Source organism: Electrophorus electricus, chromosome 20, assembly GCF_041902795.1.
Source record: "Electrophorus electricus isolate QZ-2024a chromosome 20, ASM4190279v1, whole genome shotgun sequence".
Taxonomy (NCBI): domain Eukaryota; kingdom Metazoa; phylum Chordata; class Actinopteri; order Gymnotiformes; family Gymnotidae; genus Electrophorus; species Electrophorus electricus.
The window spans coordinates 11,781,897-11,803,469 of NC_137516.1; the positions used below are offsets into that span (position 1 = coordinate 11,781,897).

The 21,573-nt window shown below is 38.3% G+C and overlaps 2 protein-coding genes and 1 long non-coding RNA gene across 4 annotated transcripts; 1 reads left to right on the forward strand and 2 right to left on the reverse strand.

The window, feature by feature from the left end:
• Positions 1-11,786: 11,786 nt before the first annotated feature.
• On the reverse strand, positions 11,787-12,807 carry LOC113584138 (uncharacterized). The gene is made up of 3 exons (XR_003411385.3): positions 12,458-12,807; positions 12,124-12,143; positions 11,787-12,004 (listed from the first exon to the last, which is right to left on the reverse strand). It is a non-coding gene; the product is annotated as an uncharacterized LOC113584138 (long non-coding RNA).
• Positions 12,808-13,281: 474 nt separating this feature from the next.
• sdr39u1 (short chain dehydrogenase/reductase family 39U, member 1) lies at positions 13,282-16,283 on the forward strand. Its single transcript, XM_027020905.3, has 6 exons — positions 13,282-13,418; positions 13,752-13,858; positions 14,491-14,573; positions 14,935-15,056; positions 15,181-15,333; positions 15,618-16,283. Exons 1-6 carry the CDS (start codon positions 13,403-13,405, stop codon positions 16,043-16,045), a joined length of 909 nt encoding a protein of 302 aa, XP_026876706.2. The 5' UTR covers positions 13,282-13,402; the 3' UTR covers positions 16,046-16,283.
• On the reverse strand, positions 16,180-21,540 carry mettl17 (methyltransferase like 17). Of its 2 annotated transcripts, none has more exons than XM_027020903.2 (14): positions 21,360-21,540; positions 19,535-19,673; positions 19,065-19,214; positions 18,852-18,939; positions 18,692-18,773; positions 18,528-18,601; positions 18,092-18,186; positions 17,940-18,010; positions 17,634-17,741; positions 17,486-17,554; positions 17,319-17,369; positions 17,101-17,193; positions 16,769-16,959; positions 16,180-16,574 (listed from the first exon to the last, which is right to left on the reverse strand). In XM_027020903.2, the coding sequence occupies exons 1-14, from the start codon at positions 21,435-21,437 to the stop codon at positions 16,451-16,453; spliced, it is 1,413 nt and encodes a 470-aa protein (XP_026876704.2). In that variant the 5' UTR covers positions 21,438-21,540; the 3' UTR covers positions 16,180-16,450. The 2 variants fall into 2 exon arrangements, with proteins under 2 accessions (XP_026876704.2, XP_026876702.2); XM_027020901.2 differs by having other exon boundaries at positions 16,769-16,962.
• Positions 21,541-21,573: the final 33 nt, after the last annotated feature.

Below are 21,573 nucleotides of genomic sequence, written 5' to 3' on the forward strand. Positions count from 1 at the left end.
ATTTACTTAGATAAAAGTTTTGACTACCATCATTCCTATCCAGACATAAAACCCCTAAGCTGTATAGCTATATGTTAAAGCAAACATTAACCCTTTGAATTAAAACAGGTCCTGTTCAAAATTAAGGTTTTTTTCCCTGCAGTTTTTAATCTCCCTCTGGTTAACAGTGACATTTTCTAAGTTAAACACACAATCAATTAATAAAGCCTAAGTATGTGTATGTTAATTTGTATGTTTAAATGTCCATATTAATTCAAATGTCCATGCATGTAGACTGTGGTGGAGGGTAGTTCCATCACATTCCACTCTTTTTTGAAGATTCAAGTGTTCTTTAAAGGTTATGAAAATTCCTATTCAGAATTGAACATCATATGACACATAGCTGAAATGAGCCCTGCTGACCTAGAAAGAGATAAAATACAGAGAATGAGTGTTGATCTGTGTGCATCCAATTAAGCTCAGCTCCATTCGCAGGAGTAAAATGAAAACCCTACTCTAAGTCCAGCAGAATGCAAATACCATTTATATTAAGGTAAACCTTTGTTTCTAGCCTTCAACTTAGTTATGACAGGTTAAGCGACTATTTCTAATTCTCACTGACCTTTAGTGTATATACAGAAAACAATCTGCTCACATATGTGTTAAGTTCAGCCAGGCTTAATGCCACAATGATGCATAGGTGAGCTGGTGGATTTCCACTTAGATATTACAGATAGATAGTACAGGCCTGGCCAGACAAATGCAAATGACAAAATAATTTCCAAATATTCAGTCACTTTCCCAGACCACAGGAATATGTACACAGAATTTCTACCACCTGATGTTATTTCTGCTGTTCGATGGGGCCAGAAATCTTTCAGAGATGATACCATGTCATGGCTGGCTTCACTGAAGTTTAATACATTTGAAATTATTGATGAAATAAATATTGACCATATGGTGCTTGTTTTGTCAAAACATGATGAGTGATCCTGTCCTCAAAGAAATCATGCCGAAGGAAAATGGGTGGATCCATAATGAAAAACATCAGACTCCCCTGGGACAAGGGACAAGAATGCTTGTTCATGAGTAGAACAAACTGACATTAGAAGAGGTAAGTCTGTACAGACAGAATAACCAATGGAAACAGCTGGTTTTACCTGACTAACTAAAATCAATTGTCCTGAAGAACCTCCATGACAAACTGGGTTGTGACACAATTATTCACTTGACTTGTGAAAGGTTCTATTGGTTTTATATGCAGTATGAAGTGGAAGATTATGTAACTAACAAATGTTCCTGCATAAAGAAGAAACACCCAAAACAGGGAGAAAAAGCAAATATTTGGCAAAGGAGAAAACATATTTTGATCAACATGTGACAGGAATAACTCTGCATCCAGGGGACAGTTCTGTTGGGAAATCTGTTGGAGAAAGTTGGTCCAGGAAAACTCATAGCATATTGGAAGAAAGAGGTTCACTGTGCCATAGAGACAGTCAGAGATGGACAAGTGTGTAAGATTCAAACTGAAACTGGTAACAAGACAATTAGAGTGCTACATCAGAATCTCTTGCTATCTTCTATCTTTTGACTAGAAGATTCCCAGGAGAGGACAATAGAGCAGGAACACTATTGTGTTTTGTATGTTTTATCAGGTCTTACATAAGCTGATCCACCTTTGGGTGCTGCTGGGAAACTGAGGTATGTGTATCCCAGGGAGGAGAAATGAGATGGAGTAAAGAGAGTTATGGTCATAGACACTAAAATTCTCCTACTACCTTCAAATTCTGATGAACACCACAAATATTGAGGGCTGTGTAGAACTGAGTATTGATAGTGCAGATGAAACGGCATGGTACCATTCTTTAACAAGCCCAGATTTCCAGTGACTGAGAACCATCCTGGAAGTCAAAGACTTTGGCAAGAACCTAATCCTGATCTAAGGGTAACAGTCAAACAGTGTTACATGACTATAATAACAGTACCACAACATATGCCAGAATGCAATAAAAAAAACTGAAGAGCATGTCCCAGAGGAAGTTGCCACTGAAATACTTGCAACAGTTGAAGCACGGATGTCACCTCAAAGAAGGAATACAAAATAGTGAATATGAAGAAAAGCAACAAACAAGATCAAACAGACTGGTGAGACCAAAGGAAATCTTTGACACAGTAAACCACTGTATACTACTAAGACATCTAATAGACTGGGTTGGCCTAACTGGTATTGCTCTGACTAGTCATGACTACTGTCACTCTCAGTGAAAGTACCTCTAAACACAATGTGCTATCCTATGGTGTCCCCCATGGCTCAATGTTGGTGCCAGCCCTCTTCAATCTTCATATTCTTATGTTGGCCAGTTAGCAAATATAACATTTCATTCCACCAGTATGCAGACTATACACAATTATATATGTCCCTAGGCACTGACCACTGGGGTTCTGGAGTGCCTAACAGCAAATGCCCAACACTGCATCAAAAATCCATGTGTTACATTTGACTATGACCTAAACCTTAAATGCCATGTTAGCAATGCCTCCAGAACAGCGGTCTAGCATCTTTGTAACATAACCAAGTATCCTCACAGCCACTGTCAGAAGTATCAGAAGTATCCTCACAGAAGTATCCTCACAGCAACTGACTGTGAACTAGAGGCCAGAGTGCTAGCATGCACAAAGATGACAGATAATATTACACCAATCTTTAAAGAGTTGCACTGAGTAACTATGCCATCCAGAATTGACACTGAAATGCTATTTACTTTCAAGTGTTTTCATGGTCTTGCCCCTCTTTACCTCAGCAGTATGATCATGAAGCATACACCCTCAAGAGCCCTCAGATCAACTGATAAAAACATGCTGGTGTTGTCCACCACCTTACTAAAATTCAGAGGCTGCCTCCTGCTAGAGGCTGTTACCATGGCCAAAAACTTTGGAAATATCTCCCAGATGACCTGATGGCCCTCAACAATTTAATACTTTCAGGAAGAAAGTTTCTATTTCATAAGGACTTAGTTCTGCCTCAACTCTTCTACCATGCTCACTTTGGTTTTCAATGCAGCTGCACTTATACTTTATTGATGGGCAGAAATACTATTCTAAAAGTTATTTAAATGTATTCATAAATTAATCATTTAAATTGTCTTTATTTTGTTTTTAAGTTATCATTATTTTAAATTCTCTTTAAATTTTTTGTTTAATTTTAAATGATTAATTCCTTTAATGTATCATAATTTTTCACTGTATTGTTAAATTATTTCATTTTATTTTCATGTTCTTTTTCATTATGGTAAATACCTTCTTGAGTTCATAGATCTCAGGAAGTAATAAGCTTAATTACGTATTCTATTTTTTGTAAAGCACTTTGTAAACTGTTTATAAGAAAGTGCTATACAAATAAAGTTTATTATTATCATTATTATATAGCACTCTTGAAGAACCAATGTATAGACCAACTTAAGGTCAGTCCTGTCTAAAACCAGATGTGTGTCAGAGGGTACAATGCCAATCCAGTTGTCATGTTTTTTTGCCCTTTGGCAACCAGTCACATTCTGAGACCAATTATGTTTACATGTATACCACTTGCAAAAGTAGTCTTCACTGGTTTTACTCTTTAAAGTATTTTTCACTCTACAGTGAAACTCTACACTTCAGGTACTGTGCTTCACTCTACAGTGCAGGTACTGTACTATCCTCTAATGCACAGGTACAGTACTGTACTACACTCTACTGTACCGGTACTGTACTACACTCTACATGATAGGCACAGTCTCTTATTTTTCACTGTTCAGATAAAACACAAAAACATTATGAAAATCTATTTGACATTATTATTTCTACTGAGACAGCCACTTTTAACTTCATTAATGGTTACATTTGCCAGGCAACACTGTTCGTGTAACTGTTTCGTATTTTAAAGTTCTTTCAAAGAACTTTATAATAAAAGGTTTCAACAATAAATGGGCCTGTTTAGTTACATACAGCAGTGCCATCCAAAAGAATGTTTTTTATGCTCAAGGATATTTCCTGCTAAGCACAGTAGAGGCAGTAATTACTGTAACTATAAACCTGTCTATTAGGGTGTGGTGGGTAGGAAAGATGTGGTGCAAGGTGTAATGAGAAAAATATTTAATAATTGAAACTAACAATGAACTTGGGAATGAGGAATGTGGACCAGATTTATAATGAATGTAACTGATTATGCCACCCATTGGCTAATTGTAACATGCAGTGGCCCGAGTGCCGTAGGGCGAGGGGCAGGACGCACAGACTCCTCCGACTGGGACGAACTTTTATTCACATTTAACATGAAACACTAATGGCACTCACAAGAATCACTCATGATTGATACAAACAAGAAACAATTAACATTAAACACATACGGTGAACACTAATACAATGAACATTGACTATGTTACATCTGCACGTTATGTCGACAATAACCCGCACCCTGCACCCTTTAACACGGGTTTATCTACATTGAGACAAACAAAGTGCAGGTGTGATTGCAAACACAGCCCTCCCACTGCACGTGGTGGGCCAAACCACGTGACTCACAGGAGGCGAGCGTTCCGTGACACTAATTAGGAATCTACTAACATAAAAAGGCAGCTCAGGTTCTTTTATGTGCACTAGGAACTGCATGACCATGTTGACAATTTCCCAAAATCTACATTCATTATTATTTCAGAAAAAACCCCCATAATAATACAAAAAGAACCCAATTAAAAATGCAGTGAAAGATATAAGAATCTAATAGGATTGGTTCTGGAACACGGATTCCAAGTCAAATATATCTTAGAGCCACACCTACAAGCCCTTTTGATTTACATGGGTCACAGGACTGGGTAGTCTAAAACTGGGTATCTGCAATCCTAAAGAGCACACTCAAGGAAATTGTGCCAGTACCAAGCCAAGCTATGCATAGATGAAGCTATGCATAGATTAATTATAGCTATGTATGCTATATTTAATTTAGAATCCAACCTAACGGTGTCTCACGTCCACACTATGTTGGCCTAATCAACTATATTTCTTCCTGCAATAACCTCAGAACCACTCCAATTTACCCTCCACTAAACACCACACCAGCGTCCTGAGGGTAGACTAATCTAACCCCCAGTACATGCATAGTCTCACTTCAACAGCAGAGTCTCATCTCCATAGATGGGCTTCACAGCAACTCTAGAAAACTGGGACAACTGTCTAAAAGGTCAAAGCATCATTGCAGCTACTAGCCAACTTTCAGCAAAACAAGGGACAACTAAAATATCAGAGCAGCATAGTAGCAACCAGCATACTCCCAGCACAAAAGGAAATGCTCTTCACCCTTTCTACTACTTAAAAACAGTCAGAAAACTGGGCTAATGGATTGCTAATAGATTTGCTAATCTATAATACTCTGATTATCATGGGTGCAACTTTGATTTGTGCTGGGTGTTGTGATGTTGTATAATTAGTATTGGAAATGTGAGGTACACCTGATTATAAACTTCACAATCAAGGATTGGGTCTTGTAGTGTGACATAATTGAAGAACAGCAATATGGTATCTGGGACACCCTATGGCATCCTGACAAAAATATTTAGCATATCAGAATTTTTATTTGCTCATGTAGTCTGGCACTTTCTATGACATGTTCCTTGTCTTTGACCAATAGGATGAAGAAAGAAGGATGCTGTTGTTGCTGTTGATTTCAGTTATAATGATTGTGAAACCACATGATATTAAAACATATCTTTGTATCTTCATTTATCAATTATCTGCCCTCATTTGGCTCAGCCACCATGAGGTCCTCTCTGTTATGGCAGAAAATAGAACCATCGATATCTACCAAATAAGAATGTGAATTAATCTCAGAATAGCCAGTATTCTCTAATGATGTGAGGTATTTTTTCAGTCATATCTGGCCACCTTAGAGTTTAGTGCCTGGACACTGACAGAGTGTCCATCTTCCATCAAACCAACAGGATGGCATTATGAGAGAGTGCCCGATGAGAGAATCCAGAAGGTTTGGTGGTGAGGAACAGTGTGACACGTCTTTCCCTCTCTCTGAGCATGCTGCAGCCTGTGTATAGTAAGCCTTTCCTTTTATAAGAGGAGGAAAAAGTCTGAAATCAGAGATCAGGGGAATGGAATTATCCACTGGTGACTAGAAAGAGAGAGAAAGAACAAGAGACAAGTAGAGAGAAAGTTCAACAGACATCAACTTAGCTTGCATCCTTCAGTTCTGCTGTCTACATTTCTTCTGAATTCAGGGCCATCACAGTAGTGAGTAATCAATATGGCAACCCTCCTTTGTTTCCTAAATTCTTTCCAGGCTCTTCCCATTTTGGCCAGTGGTTTGAATGTGATTCCAGCTTTGTGTTGGGGTATGTTTACAATCTTTGGCTTGACCCTCTAGTCACAGGCCTGAGGTCAGTTGATGGAGTAAACAAAAGTAGTTGTGATGGTAGACCTTAATTCATTTTCTCACACAGCCTAAAAAAGGACTTGGTTGTTTAGCTCTTCTTGCTCTTCAGTTCTTATTGGAGACGTATTCTCTCTCTCTGAATACATAGCACTACCTCTTTAAATTAATTTTCACAGCCTGTCTCTGATAGATGAGTAATGTTACATCAGTGGACATGAATGTATCAGAGTGGCATGCTTAGTAAAGTGTATTCTGTCTACCTGGCAAGTTTTAACAACCTTCCCCCAACTTGTGTTAACTTACAACTAACAAACACAAATATCTCAGTGTTTATGGCCTCCAGATGGTTGTATACCATGGGGAAGGGATATCTGCTAAAAATAGCAATGATTCCAGAATAAATGACAGAAAGTGAATAAACTTGCAATGCTTCTGTAGGAAATTCAAGATTGCATACACTCACTAAGCACATGTGAACACAGCGTGAAGTTTAAGATGAAAATTCAGAACATTAACTGTTTAAGCATATTAGTGAAATTAGGGCTTAATGTGTAGGACATTATGCATGCATAACAAATCCAGGACTTTTATTTTTGTTATGGATTGTAATATGTCGATACATTATGCACCGATGAGATATTACAGTTTTTACATCAGGTAAAACTTTCCAAAATTATATCACATTTTTTAAAAACCTTTAAATATAAATAAAAATCTCAATTCACCTAAATGCATCTTTGGGAAAAAGCAAACAGTTGGCTCAAAAACATGTTAGTTTTTCTTAATGACATTGCATTTAGTTAAACATTAATCCCATTCTCAGTGCTTTAAATGCAATTTTCTGCAACACTCCAAACCTTAGCTTTCTACTTCAAAACACAAAAGGTCACAATCACCAAAGCATTTTTGATCATTGTGCAAATACTTACATAATGAATACTAAATACATATATCAGGATTGGACTGACTGCATAGTGTTGTTGACCATAACTAAAGATTTTCCTATTCTCTCCCATACAAATATGGAAATAAAAAAAATCATTATAGTATTCATATCTGTCTGGCAATAGTAATGAAAACAAAAACATGCATAATCTTTAAAAAACAAAAGATATGCAGTGTTACAATTACAGTGCAGTGTTACTCTCCAATCTGTTGGGCCGCAACACTTCATCATCTGATGTCCTGCTTTCCAAGACATAGGGGGAAAACCTTCTTGTAACATGCAGCTGTCACCACCCTCCTCATCCTAAACCTAGCATTCGCAGATGGTGGCATCATGTGTCTCACACTATTCTTTGTGGAGTACCTAGCCAAGCATTTGTGGGTGTTTGGTCAGGTGTTTGGCTTTTCTACCTGTGCAACACTATTATGTATGCCTCTATTATACCACTATTGTCCACAGGCTGGTGGCTGTGCAGTAGCCTCGCATGTACGTCCTCGCCCATTGGAGAATTATACTCTGTGCTCGAAGCCCTCTGGGTCCTCTTCATTCTGGCTCTCCCAGCTTTTATCTCCAGGGAGCATAGGAATGCCAAGGAACTGTGTGTGTGTACTCAATCATACTGAGTGCAAATATGTATGTACCCCCTATTATTCCATAAAGTACTACTAGAAAACAGTATGGAATATTTTTGGAGAATTATCTGAATGTTACCGTGTTTTTACCATATGGATAAGATAAAAATATGGATAAGAAATACAGTCAATTTTTAACCAATATCTAGTTAATTCAAGTGTAGGGAAACAAGTGCATTTTTAGTTTTAACCTCTTTAACATCTTTTAACCTTAACCTTGGAATGTTAAATTAGAAGTGCTTGGCCTAATACACTAATATTCCCTCTAACATAGAATATCTAGCATAATGTGCACGTACATGTTTTCATTTTACTATTAATATTATGCGGAACAGGCTTTGCTCTGCATGGACAGTGCCACAACTTGAGAAAAAAAAACATCTTAAGAAAATACTGAAAAATTCAATGCAAATTATATCTCTACAAAATATTTTCCTGAGAATACACAAATACAGTTACCCGTAGCTGGTTAATCTCTTAAGTGTTTAAAGATGATTAAAGTGCTTTTATCAATATATTTTGTCACATGGTTGATAGGGATGTTGAAACGCTTTTTTGACAGCCTAAGACCAGACACAATATTTCTAAAATGAGAATGAAGCTCTTCAAAATTACATTGTGAGTCAAGTCAAAATGGAGCATTGATTGTGAAGCCTGCAGATAAAGGGGATGGAACTGTCTCAAAGACATTCAGGTTATATAGAAGAAATTAGAAGATTTTTGTTACTCTGTTTTATAAAAATGAATAAATCTTGAGATTTTAGCAGATGTTTTTGAAGCTGAGTGCTGAATTTCTTGCCAATGCACAAAGGACAAGACAGATTGGTGATAAACTTTGTGACCTAAATTCATCAATGAGCACAAAAGACCTTTGATAGTTAAACTACCATTTTACGTAAGCCATACTGCTGATTTAACTAATCTGTATCCCTAATGGTAATATTCTTTAGGCTACAAATAATGTTACCAGCCTGAATGCCAATATTTTTCTTGATGACATATTTATTTTCTTAATGACATTTTCATAATTAACTGAATATTCAACAACTTCAATTTCCATTTAATGTTTAGTATAAATGTTCTGTGAATTTCCTCAACACTAGAGTTCTGTATGGGACTGATTCTTTAATTACCACTCCTGCCAGCTCCGACTATTACTCATCCCACTCCCATCTGTCAAAAATCTGCAACATTCGTCCTGCTCCTGCCTGCTTTTTCCTGCAGTCTTGTAAGAGTGTAAACATCATCCAGTGTTTAACATTCTCTTTCCCCTGAAATAATATAGCTAATGGACAGCTGTCTGATTTAATTTTACTGTTAAAAGGTTCCCTATTATGTAAAACTGAATTTCCCTTGCTTTTTTGAAATAATTTTGAAATAGTATCTAAATATTGTTTACAAGTTTCAAAACACACCTTTAATTCCCCCAGTCCATACAATTCATGAAATACAAGATGTAAAATCAGTTTGTTTTGAAATTACAAGAACAAATTAATTTATTCATCTATTCATCCTAGAGCAGTTTAGCCCCACCCACTTACATTGCAGTTCTCAGGCATGTTTCAGCTGTGTGCTTTTTGAATGAGGCACAATACAGGGTCAGCCAAACAGAACATTTGAGCTCATTTGTCTCATTTATTTATCAAAAATGCACAGTAACAAAAAATCCCTTGTTTAATTCTAAGGGATAAAGAGAAGTTGGAAATTGTTTCTATAAAATTTGTTAAATTATGAGTTTTTTGTAACAGACCCACACAAATCCTGTAAATGGACATCAAGGAATAATGTAATATAAAAGAAACATGTAGGATATTATCCACTGAAGCATACGCTGTTTATTCTGAGTAAACACAAGCCAAAAAATTAAATACAGAACATTTATAGGCTATACATTGATTCAAACAACATAAAATACAAAATTAAATGGCCTCCATAAAAATAAAAATACATATAAAAATGGCAAGGAGGCTAGATTAGATTAAGGTATCTTAGAAAAATAAGAATGTAGTTTGAACAAGCCTTAACCAAAGACTGTGAAATACTCCTATGTCCATGCAGATGAATTCAGCACATTTTCCTGTTATTCCTTCTTTAAAATATTTGGCACTTTGATATTCACCCCACCAAGTCAACTAATGTTTGTGCCTTTTGAACTCTGCAAACAGGACACTTCAAGCCAGAGGTACCCATGTGTGGCTGCTGTTCACCAGTACTTTATATTTGTCAGAGCAAGCAAATTGAAGCTGATGTCTATCTGCATTAGTTACAACTGAAAACTACTGCCATACGCCAGATTTGCCTTTAGCTGGCTTAATTGGGTGCATTTTCCTTACTTTACAGCACTTTCCACGGCTGAGGCAGACTGACCCTTTCAAGGCTCCTCCAATTATGTAACAATGCATTTTTTGTGTTTAGAATGAGTTTATTCCCTCCTTATTTTTCAGATATTTCATGCTATACAATGTTAAGTGATATTTAGACAATTATCAGTGTGGGATTTTTCTACATGTGTCTGCATTGGCACTGTAATGTTTAGACTAGGACTTCTAGAAAACCAAAGCAGACACTTCCCCCCCTCACTACTTATTGTGCACTCTATCGTTTAGTATTGCAATTGTGTCTGTTGGAGGAGGATGCCCCCTTTGAGTTTTGGTACCCATTTCTTCACTACTGTTCTCTTTGGCTGGCACAATAGGGGCTATATAAAATTAGATTTGAGTTAGACCTTTTTAACATTGTCCTAGTGTCATGGGACATCATCTCCCCCATATAGTAGTGCAGTTACCCAGAGTGCACCAGTGTTCATGGATTGTTCACAGCATGCAGTGGTTTACTACGGCACATACCAACCTATGTAGTAGGATTGCCTGTATAACAAAGGGATTGGACCAACATTGCAGTACTGAACCTACCAAATGATCACCATGATAATGTAAAGCCAACCAGAATAAGTCTCACACTCAACAAAAGTTACATCATTTCATTTTTAAATTGAGGAATGGGAATATAGCTGTAGAACTAGGCATCAAGGTCAACACATTTGAAGAAGTCACTTCTGTACCTTAAGTTTTTATAGATGTTTAAAGCTGGTCAGGCATTGTGCCCAAGTGTTTGGCTTTCAACATGAACAGGAGGCATTTCAGTTCAGACACTAGTGGAAATTCCTGCTTCCACATGGAAAAATAGTAAGCAGCTATGTGAGCATCCTCCATCACCAAAGAGCAATTTCAAAGGAAAAGTCCACAGGAAGCTCATCCTCACCCTTAGTGGCACTTACCATTTTCTGATTAAATATTAAAAAGGTAGGGTGTAGTTTCTTTTGTTAAAGCAGCCCATAGAACCTGCCTGTTCTAGGCTGAAAGGAACACTTCAGTGTCTTAACATCCAAAATCAAGACTTTCCTGAAGCACTGCCCAGGTTGCAAATGGGATGAACATCTGCTGTTGCCCTACATGTCGCTCACTGACATCTGGAACTGAACTCCAAACTGGATCAGAGACATTTCGTTGTACCATTTTGTGGAATTGTCATTATGGCCATGGCAATACTAAGGGGATGACACTTGCCCACTTGTATGATGCACAATACTCCCACTTACCCTACATACAGCAACAGCATGTGGCTGCACTTTTAATTTGTCTGTCACTAAATGATACCCTCCTACATGGGGGAACAAGACTTTTTTTTAAGCCAGCCTTCACGTGGTCTCCAAAACCATTTCAGAATTTAGGAACAGCATTTGCAACTTTTTTGTAACATTTCTGAAGCAACTCCACTACCACCCCCAAGATAAAGTACCAATTTTCAATTCCAACACTGGGATTTTAACCATACTTTATTTAAATAGATTAAACAATTGTGACAAATGGAAAAAAAAAATTGTAAACCGAGACCCCCAGCCTTTAGGCAAAAGTACACAGTGGTTACGGGTCATTACAAGATCTCACCGACACTGCTTAAGGATTGCATGTACATTACATGCATTCTTGTGTACAAATGTCATACCGGCCAACCGTCAAGTCACGTAGCGGAGACCTGTTAAAAAGGAGAAATAAGATGTTCATGGTACCAAATATGTAAGGTACACAGAACGCAAGTAATCACTACATTAAAGGTGATGGACTCGCTGTAATAGAAATAATTGACAAACATACCCATGATGAGAAACGGTTGCCTGTAACGAATGAAACGGAAAGAACGTCAACGAATGAAGGATTCACCTTCACGCCACCCCACATCACTTTCATTAACTAGTTAATCCTGATCAGTGCAGTTAATTGTGTAATCATTATTACTCAGGTGAAACACGGACTGCAAAAATCATCAAATCAGGACAAAGCTGTATCGAGACCCATCAAGCCGGCACAAATATAACAAATTGCGACATCTAGCAGTATAGCCTGCTAGTTTGGATGGATGCGTGTACCTGCCGATTCGGTAATAGCAAAACAGAAAGAGAACTCTGAACACTAATGTACTCGATCTTACCTTTATATTGCATGCTTCACAGGGCCTCACACAAAGAAGAAACACTGATCAATCTGCAGAAGCGTTTTAATAAACAATGTTTGCTATTAAAACACACGTCTAAGCAATTGTCTAGCTAGTTGTTTGTTTAAACACATAAGTCAACACAGCTAAGTAGATCTTGACGGTAATTTATCTAATAAAAGGATTAACTGCAAACTCATTTTTTGCAGCCATCTTAGTCCTTGACTGAAATAACGCCCGTTGAAGAAAGTTTTCAAAAATACAATAAAAAAAGACCCACAAACACCCTTGTAAACGCAACACTTAAACTAGCTTAAGCGTGCTCATCTTAAATAGGAAAGAACGAAACGCTCCCATGTGGTCGTATTTATCTGCTCACCAACCACGTGTTTGTTTCGAGAAATCATCACACTTCCGGCTGCTCACCTAATCAGCGTGAACAAAACCCATTAAACATATTTTAAAATAAAGTATTCATTTTACATTCAATACGTTTCATGTGCATGTCTTTATGTCATAATACCGTCTTTTATATCTTTGCTTATACAGGCTATCAATAATGATAGCTAAAATAATGGTAATAATGGTAGCTAAAAGGAGAAAATATCGGAAAAATGTCATTTTTAAATATGTTGTCGTTTTCACTTTTGCCACAACACTTATTGTACATAAGCGTAACTAATATGTTTTGTGTGAAAGGCAGATAAATTAAGGCTTTAATTAAACCTGATCAAATAGAAGAATCAATATTAATACTTCCCAGGATCTCTTGACTTTATGGCACGCCATTTCCCTTACCAATATGGCTACCTCATCGTTCCGTCATTCGTCACATGGGAAGTGCATAAAGCGCTGCTGAGGTCAATAGTGTTAAAAATATTTGCTTATCGCAGGCTGACTAGCTAAACAAGCAAAGAAAATTTTCTGTCACCAGGCAACAAAATGAGAGTATTGATTGGTAAGTTATTTTGTGGAATCTCTTTGAACGTGTTTTATATTTTTGGCTCATGAAAACACGCGTTGTACTCTTAGTAGTGCAGACATTGGTATTTTTTTTACGTTGTTCTACTCCATTAGGTAACATCGACCTGTAACCCTACTTGGATTTTAACAGTATTTTTAAGAACTAGCGTTAAAAAAAGTAATACCTTTGTCTTATTAAGTTTCTAAGGTGAACCTTTTTGTAAGTCCAGTGAGTGCAGTTCTGTAGAGCTACGCAAAAATATAGGTTGCTGAGCATTCCTGGTGATTTTAAATTTTCTTACAATTTTCCTCATGCCCACCTTTTCAGGTGGAGGGTCAGGTTTTGTCGGGCGTGAACTCATCCAAATGCTAAGGGGCAAAGGTCATGAGGTCACCATCATTTCCAGACAGCCTGGCCCAGGAAGAATTACATGGGTATGATGCTCATGGTGTTTACCATTGATATTCTATTCAGTTCTCAAACACCAGCAGAGTTCCACAATACTGTTTCAGTTACAAACCTAATCTGTTTTCTGTGGGTAGTGTGAATGAACGTTAGCCTTGACTGTTGAACAGTCCTGTATGTCTTTTTTTATGGTGTGTAATTGAGTGTATGTTGATATGCAAATAATGAGCATATTTGATTAAATAAAGCCCTTCAGCAGTGTGGCAGGGCTACTATATAAGTTGTTGCCCCATTCCTCCTCTAGTGCTGGGTTTTTGTTTTTTTTGTTTTTTTTATATATCACATGCAGTCCAGTCACACACCAGTCAAAACCACAATAAAGTATAGAAATATAGACATTTCGAAGACACATTTCCTAGGAAATAAGTGCACACTTGCTAGCTTCTGAAGAAGTGTACTTTAATGAGTGTGTAAAACAATGTAGACATTCGTGTATAGTTCTATTTTATCTGACTGGCTTACCTTAGTGATGGACTAAAACTAAAACGTGGACTATTTGAGGTCCGTAAGGACAGGATTGGGAATCTCTGCATGACAACCTACAAAAAAACTCAGATTATCTGTCTGTTGCCCTTTTTCCCCACATGTGTTTGCTCTAAAGGCTGCTCTGGAATCTGGTGGCCTGCCACATTGTGAAGGTGTGGTGAATCTTGCTGGTGAGAACATCATGAACCCAATGAGATGGTCAGTCCTTATACAAATAACCTTTTCTTGTGGACTGATTTAGGCCTGTAATGCCAATGTAGATGTGTCAAAAAGTAGATATGTGTAAGTGTTGCTAGTGTCCTTGCTTGCATTGGATTTCCTTCTATGCAGTGGTTGGGAATGGGTTTTTTTAGACTTTGAACATCTCCTGTTTTTTCCTAATAAATTATCATTTCCTATCCTCATTCAGTAATGTTGTAATAGTTAGAACAAACAGAATATCCACTCTCTCCATGGCGATAAAATGTGTGGTATCACTTTCCATTACATAACCATTTTATGTCTATAATCTGTAGGTTATTTACACACCATCTCTGGCTAATTTACTTTAATCACATAGGTGGAATAACCATTACAAGAAGGATCTGGTTTCCAGTCGAGTAGACACTACGAGAGCTTTAGCTCATGCTATCGCTGCCTCCACTACTCCTCCGCATTCATGGGTCCTGATCACTGGTGTGGGTGAGCATAATTTAGACCTCCCTGCAAGTTATGTGAAAATTAAATAATGGATCTTAGTAGATCATACATTATGTAATTCTTGGCCTTGATCATGTTTGTGTTCATTACCATTCTTGGCTGGCAGCATGTTACAAGCCCTGTCTTCAGACACAATACACAGAGGACAGCGAGTGGGTGCCTTTTGACTTCCTGTCTCAACTGGTGAAAGAGTGGGAAGAGGCAGCTCATCTCCCTGAGAATGCTGCCAAGAATACCAGACAGGTGGTGATTAGACCAGGTATCCTACATGTCTTTTAAGGACTTCAGTGTTCTTTACTTCTGATCCTAGAGGGCCCCTACACTTTGCTCTGGCACACTTGTCTCATCTTAAAAGGCCCAATAATGACCTTATTTTAGCTCACTCAGGTCCGTGACCCTCCAGAACCAGGAGTGAAAAACACTGGACTACTTGATGAGAGCTGTGATGATGAAAATACAAAGATTAATGGTTAACAATAACAGTTGATTGCCAAAATGTAATATGATCTGCTGTTGGAGGAACATGAGTGGCCTCTTTCTCAGGGGCTGTGTTGGGACGAGATGGTGGGGCAATGAAGCAGATGCTGACCCCGTTCCGGCTGGGACTTGGAGGACCCCTGGGCTCCGGGCGACAGCCCTTCCCTTGGATCCACGTCTCAGACCTGGCTGGGATAATCGCGCAGAGTCTTGAACCCTCAAGATCTCCCCTTTCTCCACACCCAGAAGTGTTTAATGGAGTTGCTCCATCACTCAAAACCAACTTTGAATTCACCAAGGAGTTGGGGCACCTCCTGAAATGGCCAACCATGTTTCCTGTGCCGGGCTTCTTCCTGGACACCGTGCTGGGCTCAGAGAGAGCGGTTATCCTCACTCAAGGACAAAGAGTTATACCAAAGCGAACACTGGAGTCTGGTTACAAGTTTCAGTACCAAGATCTAAGGTCGGCCTTACAAGAAATTGTTCGAAACTGATTGTTCCCAAAATAGTGGTTATGAAATGTAGTTCCTGTACAGATATGCCATGGCTAATTGATGCAGAAATGATACCATGGCAGTCCATGTATAATAACACTATAATGATCTAAATATATAGTCAATGAACAATGTTGAAGATAAGACTTTATTGATCCCAAACGAAATTGCATTGTAAATACTCTGTGAATGGATGGTCATCTACGTTTTCCGAGGTATAAAATAATTTGTACAGACACCATATTGCTTCAATTAATTTATATTTCTGAGCTTCGACAGGGAAACTGTTTGATCACTGCAGTGATCCTTCCTGCAATACTTCAGAATTGCATTCAGTCTTTCCCCACATTCTCTACTGCAAAAATAACCAGTAACATGGGAAGGGTCTTCATCAGTGTTAGCTGTTCAGACCATGGTGTCTGTACCAGCGTATGAGTCATGTGTTTCGTCTGTAGGATTGTTTTCCTCTGCTTGGATTACTGGCAGCTGGTCTCCCCAGTCACAACTCCGCGCACATCGGTACATATGTCTGTAGGGGTGGGGAAATTGGTATTAGGAGACCACACCAAAATCCATCATTTGCCAAATGTTTAACTTGTAAGTTGCAATATTACACATCACTATTTAAAAGAGCTTTGCACAGTAAATGATGTATTGGGTTGTAAATGAAACTCTGTGCAAACATAAAATTAATAGTAGTGTATGTCAGAGAACATAAGGTACCGTCCATGGCGGCGTTTAGTGACAGCGAACTGTCTGAGTTCTCCATTGGAGCAGCAGACCTGGCACTGCACATGCCTGGACCTGCGATGAACCGGGCCGGTCAGCCGAGCCCAGTCCACCTGTCCTACGCTTTTCTGCTTCACCCTGGACATGATAAGGTAACTGAACTTCTCCTGCTCCCTCTCCGGATTCTTCTGGTTAAGAAATCAGTCAGAAAGGAAATATGGGGACCAGCTGAAGTGTTTAAAGCAGTGTGTGTTTTTTTTTTTGTTTTTTTTTTTTTTCCCCCCTTCTTTTTCTGAACTGGGACCTCTGTGGTACAGATAACTTACCCCTCGTAAGGGCAGAGGGTAGTAGGACTGGATAAAGTTGCAGGGAACTACTTTCTGGCTAAGCAGCTTAGGACAAGGCATTTCATGAGTGCACTGCAAACAGACCGAAATCAGAGACACCACAGTAGAGTAAGTGCATACTGAGGCACAAAACACTGAAAAGAGCAAAGTGATCATGAGTGGTAAATGATAGGTAGCAGGAGTCAAACCAAACACACAGGTGCAAACGTCCTTGATCTCCTAGAGTCAGGAGTCACCTTCTCTTCACTCTAAATGTGCAGATAAAGAAATCACAAAAACTACCACATCATGTAAGTATATAGTTCATATTTTTAGCCCCAGAACATGCCTTGCTGCTAATTAAGTAGAACACAATTATACGTACCTTAAGTAATACATCTCTGGCTTCCATTAAGATCTGGTGTCCTTCTTTCGTTCCATTTTCCACCAGTACCTCAAATTTAACCAGATGTTTATTATGGGAAAAATATATGAACTCTACATGTGGATAAAAGTTAGCAATGGTCACTAACAAGATAGGAGCTGGTTTTCCTCCAGAGTGTAAGAACTGTTTCTTGTCGATCATGCTGGGTGGCCATCTCTGATAAAGAGAATGCTGCCACCACCAGGTCGGCCTGGACCTGCATGGGAAACAACACTAATGTCTGAAATCTGAGGGATCTAGTTTCATTATAGCGACTGGTCCAGGTAAACATCTTGCTGAGCTGAACCCAGAATAATATTTTCACTTAGCTCAAACCTTTATAGCATGCACAAATGGTTGTTGAATATTTGACTTTCCACATGCATGTATATTCATAGAGAGCCTCTGAACTCACCTTTGGGGAGACAGGAAAGAACTGACGGAAGTAGACGTGTTTGATAAGTGGTTCACCTGCCTCAATGCCCCCTGATGAACCACAAATACAGTCAACATCTCGTCAACACTGTTGGTGTCTAGACTGTTTTTCAATGTGTGAATTTTCTCTACCAGTAAGAAGCTGTTCTGCCAAGGTGTTCATAGCTCCACAGGAATCTACACACACATACTCCTTCAATGAGACTCCCCAGAGTGTGTGTGAAGCCCTGGGGAACACAGTTCATTTGAAAAAATACAGACTAATATTAGATAGTCAAAAGAAAATTACCTCAGTCTCCGATCATTCATCCTCATGCAGTACAGTTATTACTACTCGTGACTGAATGTATTTTCTGATTTGGTGTGTCATTACAGCATTTATTCAAATATTCACTAAAATCTACACTGACAAACTTCGTACTGTCAAGGGCAGTCATTTGATAGGGTCTTTGTTAGTACCTATTTAAAATAACTAAAACTTGTTTAATCCTAGGCTACAAGGCTACTTCAATGAGAAATCCAGAACTAAAATTAAAAAAGATATATATGAATCAGCCTTCTTTCTCACCAGAGAGCTGTTCCAAGCCCTGAGCCAAAGTCCAGCAGAGAATATGGTGTAAATGCAAGATCTCTTTTCTTTATCTAGAATGGGTGAAAGTAAGTCTCCATTACAGATGACCTAAAGTAACTTTTATCATTGGCTCCCAAAAAGCAAAGGTGTATTTGTGCTACCTCATTTAATGCTCTCAGGACAGCAGCATAGCCACCTGCTAATCTTGCAGCCATGTATACCACACCCAGCTCTTCATCATACCTATGAGTTGGGCATCTTACACATCAGATTGCACAAATCTTAATAAGTACAAGAGCTCAATGTGAACAACATCTTTACCTCAGAGGTGTCCAGTGATATGTCGTCCTCCTCATTTCAGTCAAAACCTTTTTTCTGATTTGAGCTTCAAAGGAGTGCTTATCTGTATCTGAATAGCATGAACACAATAAACCTCACTCAAAAATCCTTACTATGTGGTCTTGAAATCATTCTTTTTTTTTTTTACCTCTTTGTTAAAACCAGTTTTTTTTCTCTAGTCCATCTATAGCTCACCCCTCTGTTGCTCCTTTTCATTCCACATCCATTTCTTCTCTAGAGCAATGGCTCTCTCCCTCAGCTGAGAGGCTTCAGCTGCACGCTTCCTACTCCACAGGAAATTAGTAAGCCTACCAGCCCGTTCAGTCAAATCCTTCACTTCAGATTCTACAAATTTTAACACAGCAAACAACCATGTATTAGTGAGCCATATTCTGTCAGATGCTTATGTTTATGCTTTCTGTTACTCAAAGCCATGCTAACTATTTGAAATGCAGCAGGGGAATCTATGTAACCATTTGTTGAACCACCTATGACATATATTGATGGTATCCAAGCTGGAGCTTTAAAGATATGGTTCCTTTCTTTCAGTTTAGTCCCATACATACAAGGTTAAGACAGTATATGTAACAAAAAGAAAACAAACCAATAAATAAATGAAAGGGCATCGAAGGCTTGTACTCCTATTTAACTAGAATTTAACTCACTGTGTATGAGAGACAGAGCTCCTCTCTGGAGCCCCTCAGGTAGACATAGAGTTTTGAGGTGAGTCACCCCAGGGTGTTTGCGGTGTGGTGCGCCTTTCAGGAAGTCAGGCAGGGCTACATCTGATGCAGTACTTGCGCACTGGGAGGAACAAAACCAACTCAGGATGTGCTGCTTAGAATTAAAACTATAATAACTGCCAAAGGCAAAAATTGGCTACCACTATTGTTTACATATTTCATAGCATATATATTGACAATATGAAATAAATGTAAAATTAGGAAAGTTAGATTAACTAAAAAGTACATAATGTTATCTTTTAACTAAAATGCCAATAAAAAGGCGAGAGGAAAGTTGCATTATATAAATTTGAATTAAATGAAGCACAACAGAGAAGCATTACCTGCATGTGTACAAGGTCAAAGTAAATGCACAAATGCTTCATATTTTGCTTCACAAAAGGAGCAACTGGTATCAAAATCCTTAGCAAATTTAGCAAACACTTTAACTGGACAGATCCTATTAAGTAATGTAAACATGATTTTTAACATACATTTAAAAGGCAAAGCTTTTGAAATAGTTTTTCCAGGGTATGTTTTCCACCAGACCATTCAAGTAAGATAATATACGGCAATGAGCTATTTTGAAAAAAAGTGCTCTAATATTTTTATTATTGTAATGGTCTACAAAGAAGCATATTTTTCCACAGCTGACACAAGAGAAAATAGGAGGAATAGAAATGGAAATATCAAAAAGATTTTTGATTGTTTTGAAAACAATATTCCTGTTATTTCATATGAGATATGTGGATGAGAATTTATGCTTAAAATGAGAGACCATGAAAGTAACATCTGCTGGTTAAACCTTGACAGTTTGACTGGGATTTTTGATAGGAATCTTAAGCCCCAATAGGAAACACAGCAGGGAAACGCATTCCAAATAGAATTGGAAATCCATGAAATGTTCTAGGTAATTAATTTTGAAGATATTTTTAGTGTTGTGAATTTAAAAAAATAAGTCCACTATGTTCCTTTTTGTTCATTGATACAGATTCGAAATGGAAATTCCTCTTGAAGGGTTATCACTCGAACGCGTTCTTTAACAACTTTCAAAATCCCTGTGGAGTAATGTTTACGTTAAACCAATCGCTGATCAACAATTTACATATTTCCCATGTCTGCGTGAGGGCAAACCCCTTTAAAGTATTTTATCCTATATAATCATTATATGAAAGAAATAAAATAAATGTATGAATTATTTATTTTGTAAAAAGTTATGAATATATGAAATATGACTAGACTTACAAAACTACCATGATCGAAATAACTTTGATATTGGCAACTCTATATATGATGGCTGTGAACGTAACCTTTTCCGGAGCGGGAGGAAGCTCACTGTAGAGATCACATGCAGAGTGCTCGTCACTCACCCAATCATCTCGGGGAAGGTCTGAGACAAGAGCCAATTGCTGCCCTCACAGGACATCATCTGACTCAGATGAGCGAGCGCACAGAAAACTTGGGCCAACGCATGGCGTTCACGCATGAGACGTTGGTGACTGCACAATTCAGCATGCTAACTGATGCGAACCCTGCTGGCTTGGAACCACTCGCGGCTAGCAAGCTGAGTGCGATGTGTGAGCTGGTACATGGGACCAGAACCCAATTCAGACTACTCTCCCCCCACTCTTTTCGATGAAGAGCATTTACGCGAATGTCCTCTATAAATAAATATGAACATGCACAGTATTTTCGTCATTCTTCTAGATATGAGTAGTCAGCTAGTAGCTATCCACATAGGCATCCATAGATTTATGAGACCACTCACCCATCGTGTCACTCTTAGTGGAAAACCAGCACGGCACCTTGAACAAACATCATATAAACGATTATGAACATAAGACATGCTTGTAATCGCAATTCATATAAACGCTAGCGAGCTAATTGTTGCACAAAAGCAGGAAGGAGAGCTAAAGCTATACTATGTGCCTGGTTATGGTCACATGTTCATCTGTACAATTATAAGGTACGTCATCAAAATA

Bases quoted from the DNA above. Each gene is read 5' to 3' on its own strand.
- sdr39u1 (XM_027020905.3), top strand. The intron at 13,859-14,490 runs GTATGATGCTCA...TTTGCTCTAAAG, and splicing joins GCCCAGGAAGAATTACATGG to GCTGCTCTGGAATCTGGTGG. The intron at 15,334-15,617 runs GTATCCTACATG...CCTCTTTCTCAG, and splicing joins ACAGGTGGTGATTAGACCAG to GGGCTGTGTTGGGACGAGAT.
- mettl17 (XM_027020901.2), bottom strand. From the start codon at position 21,437: ATGTCTTATGTTCATAATCGTTTATATGATGTTTGTTCAAGGTGCCGT. The intron at 19,674-21,359 runs GTGAGTGGTCTC...TGTTCCTCCCAG, and splicing joins CACTAAGAGTGACACGATGG to TGCGCAAGTACTGCATCAGA. The intron at 19,215-19,534 runs GTGAGTTAAATT...TAAAATTTGTAG, and splicing joins AGCTCTGTCTCTCATACACA to AATCTGAAGTGAAGGATTTG.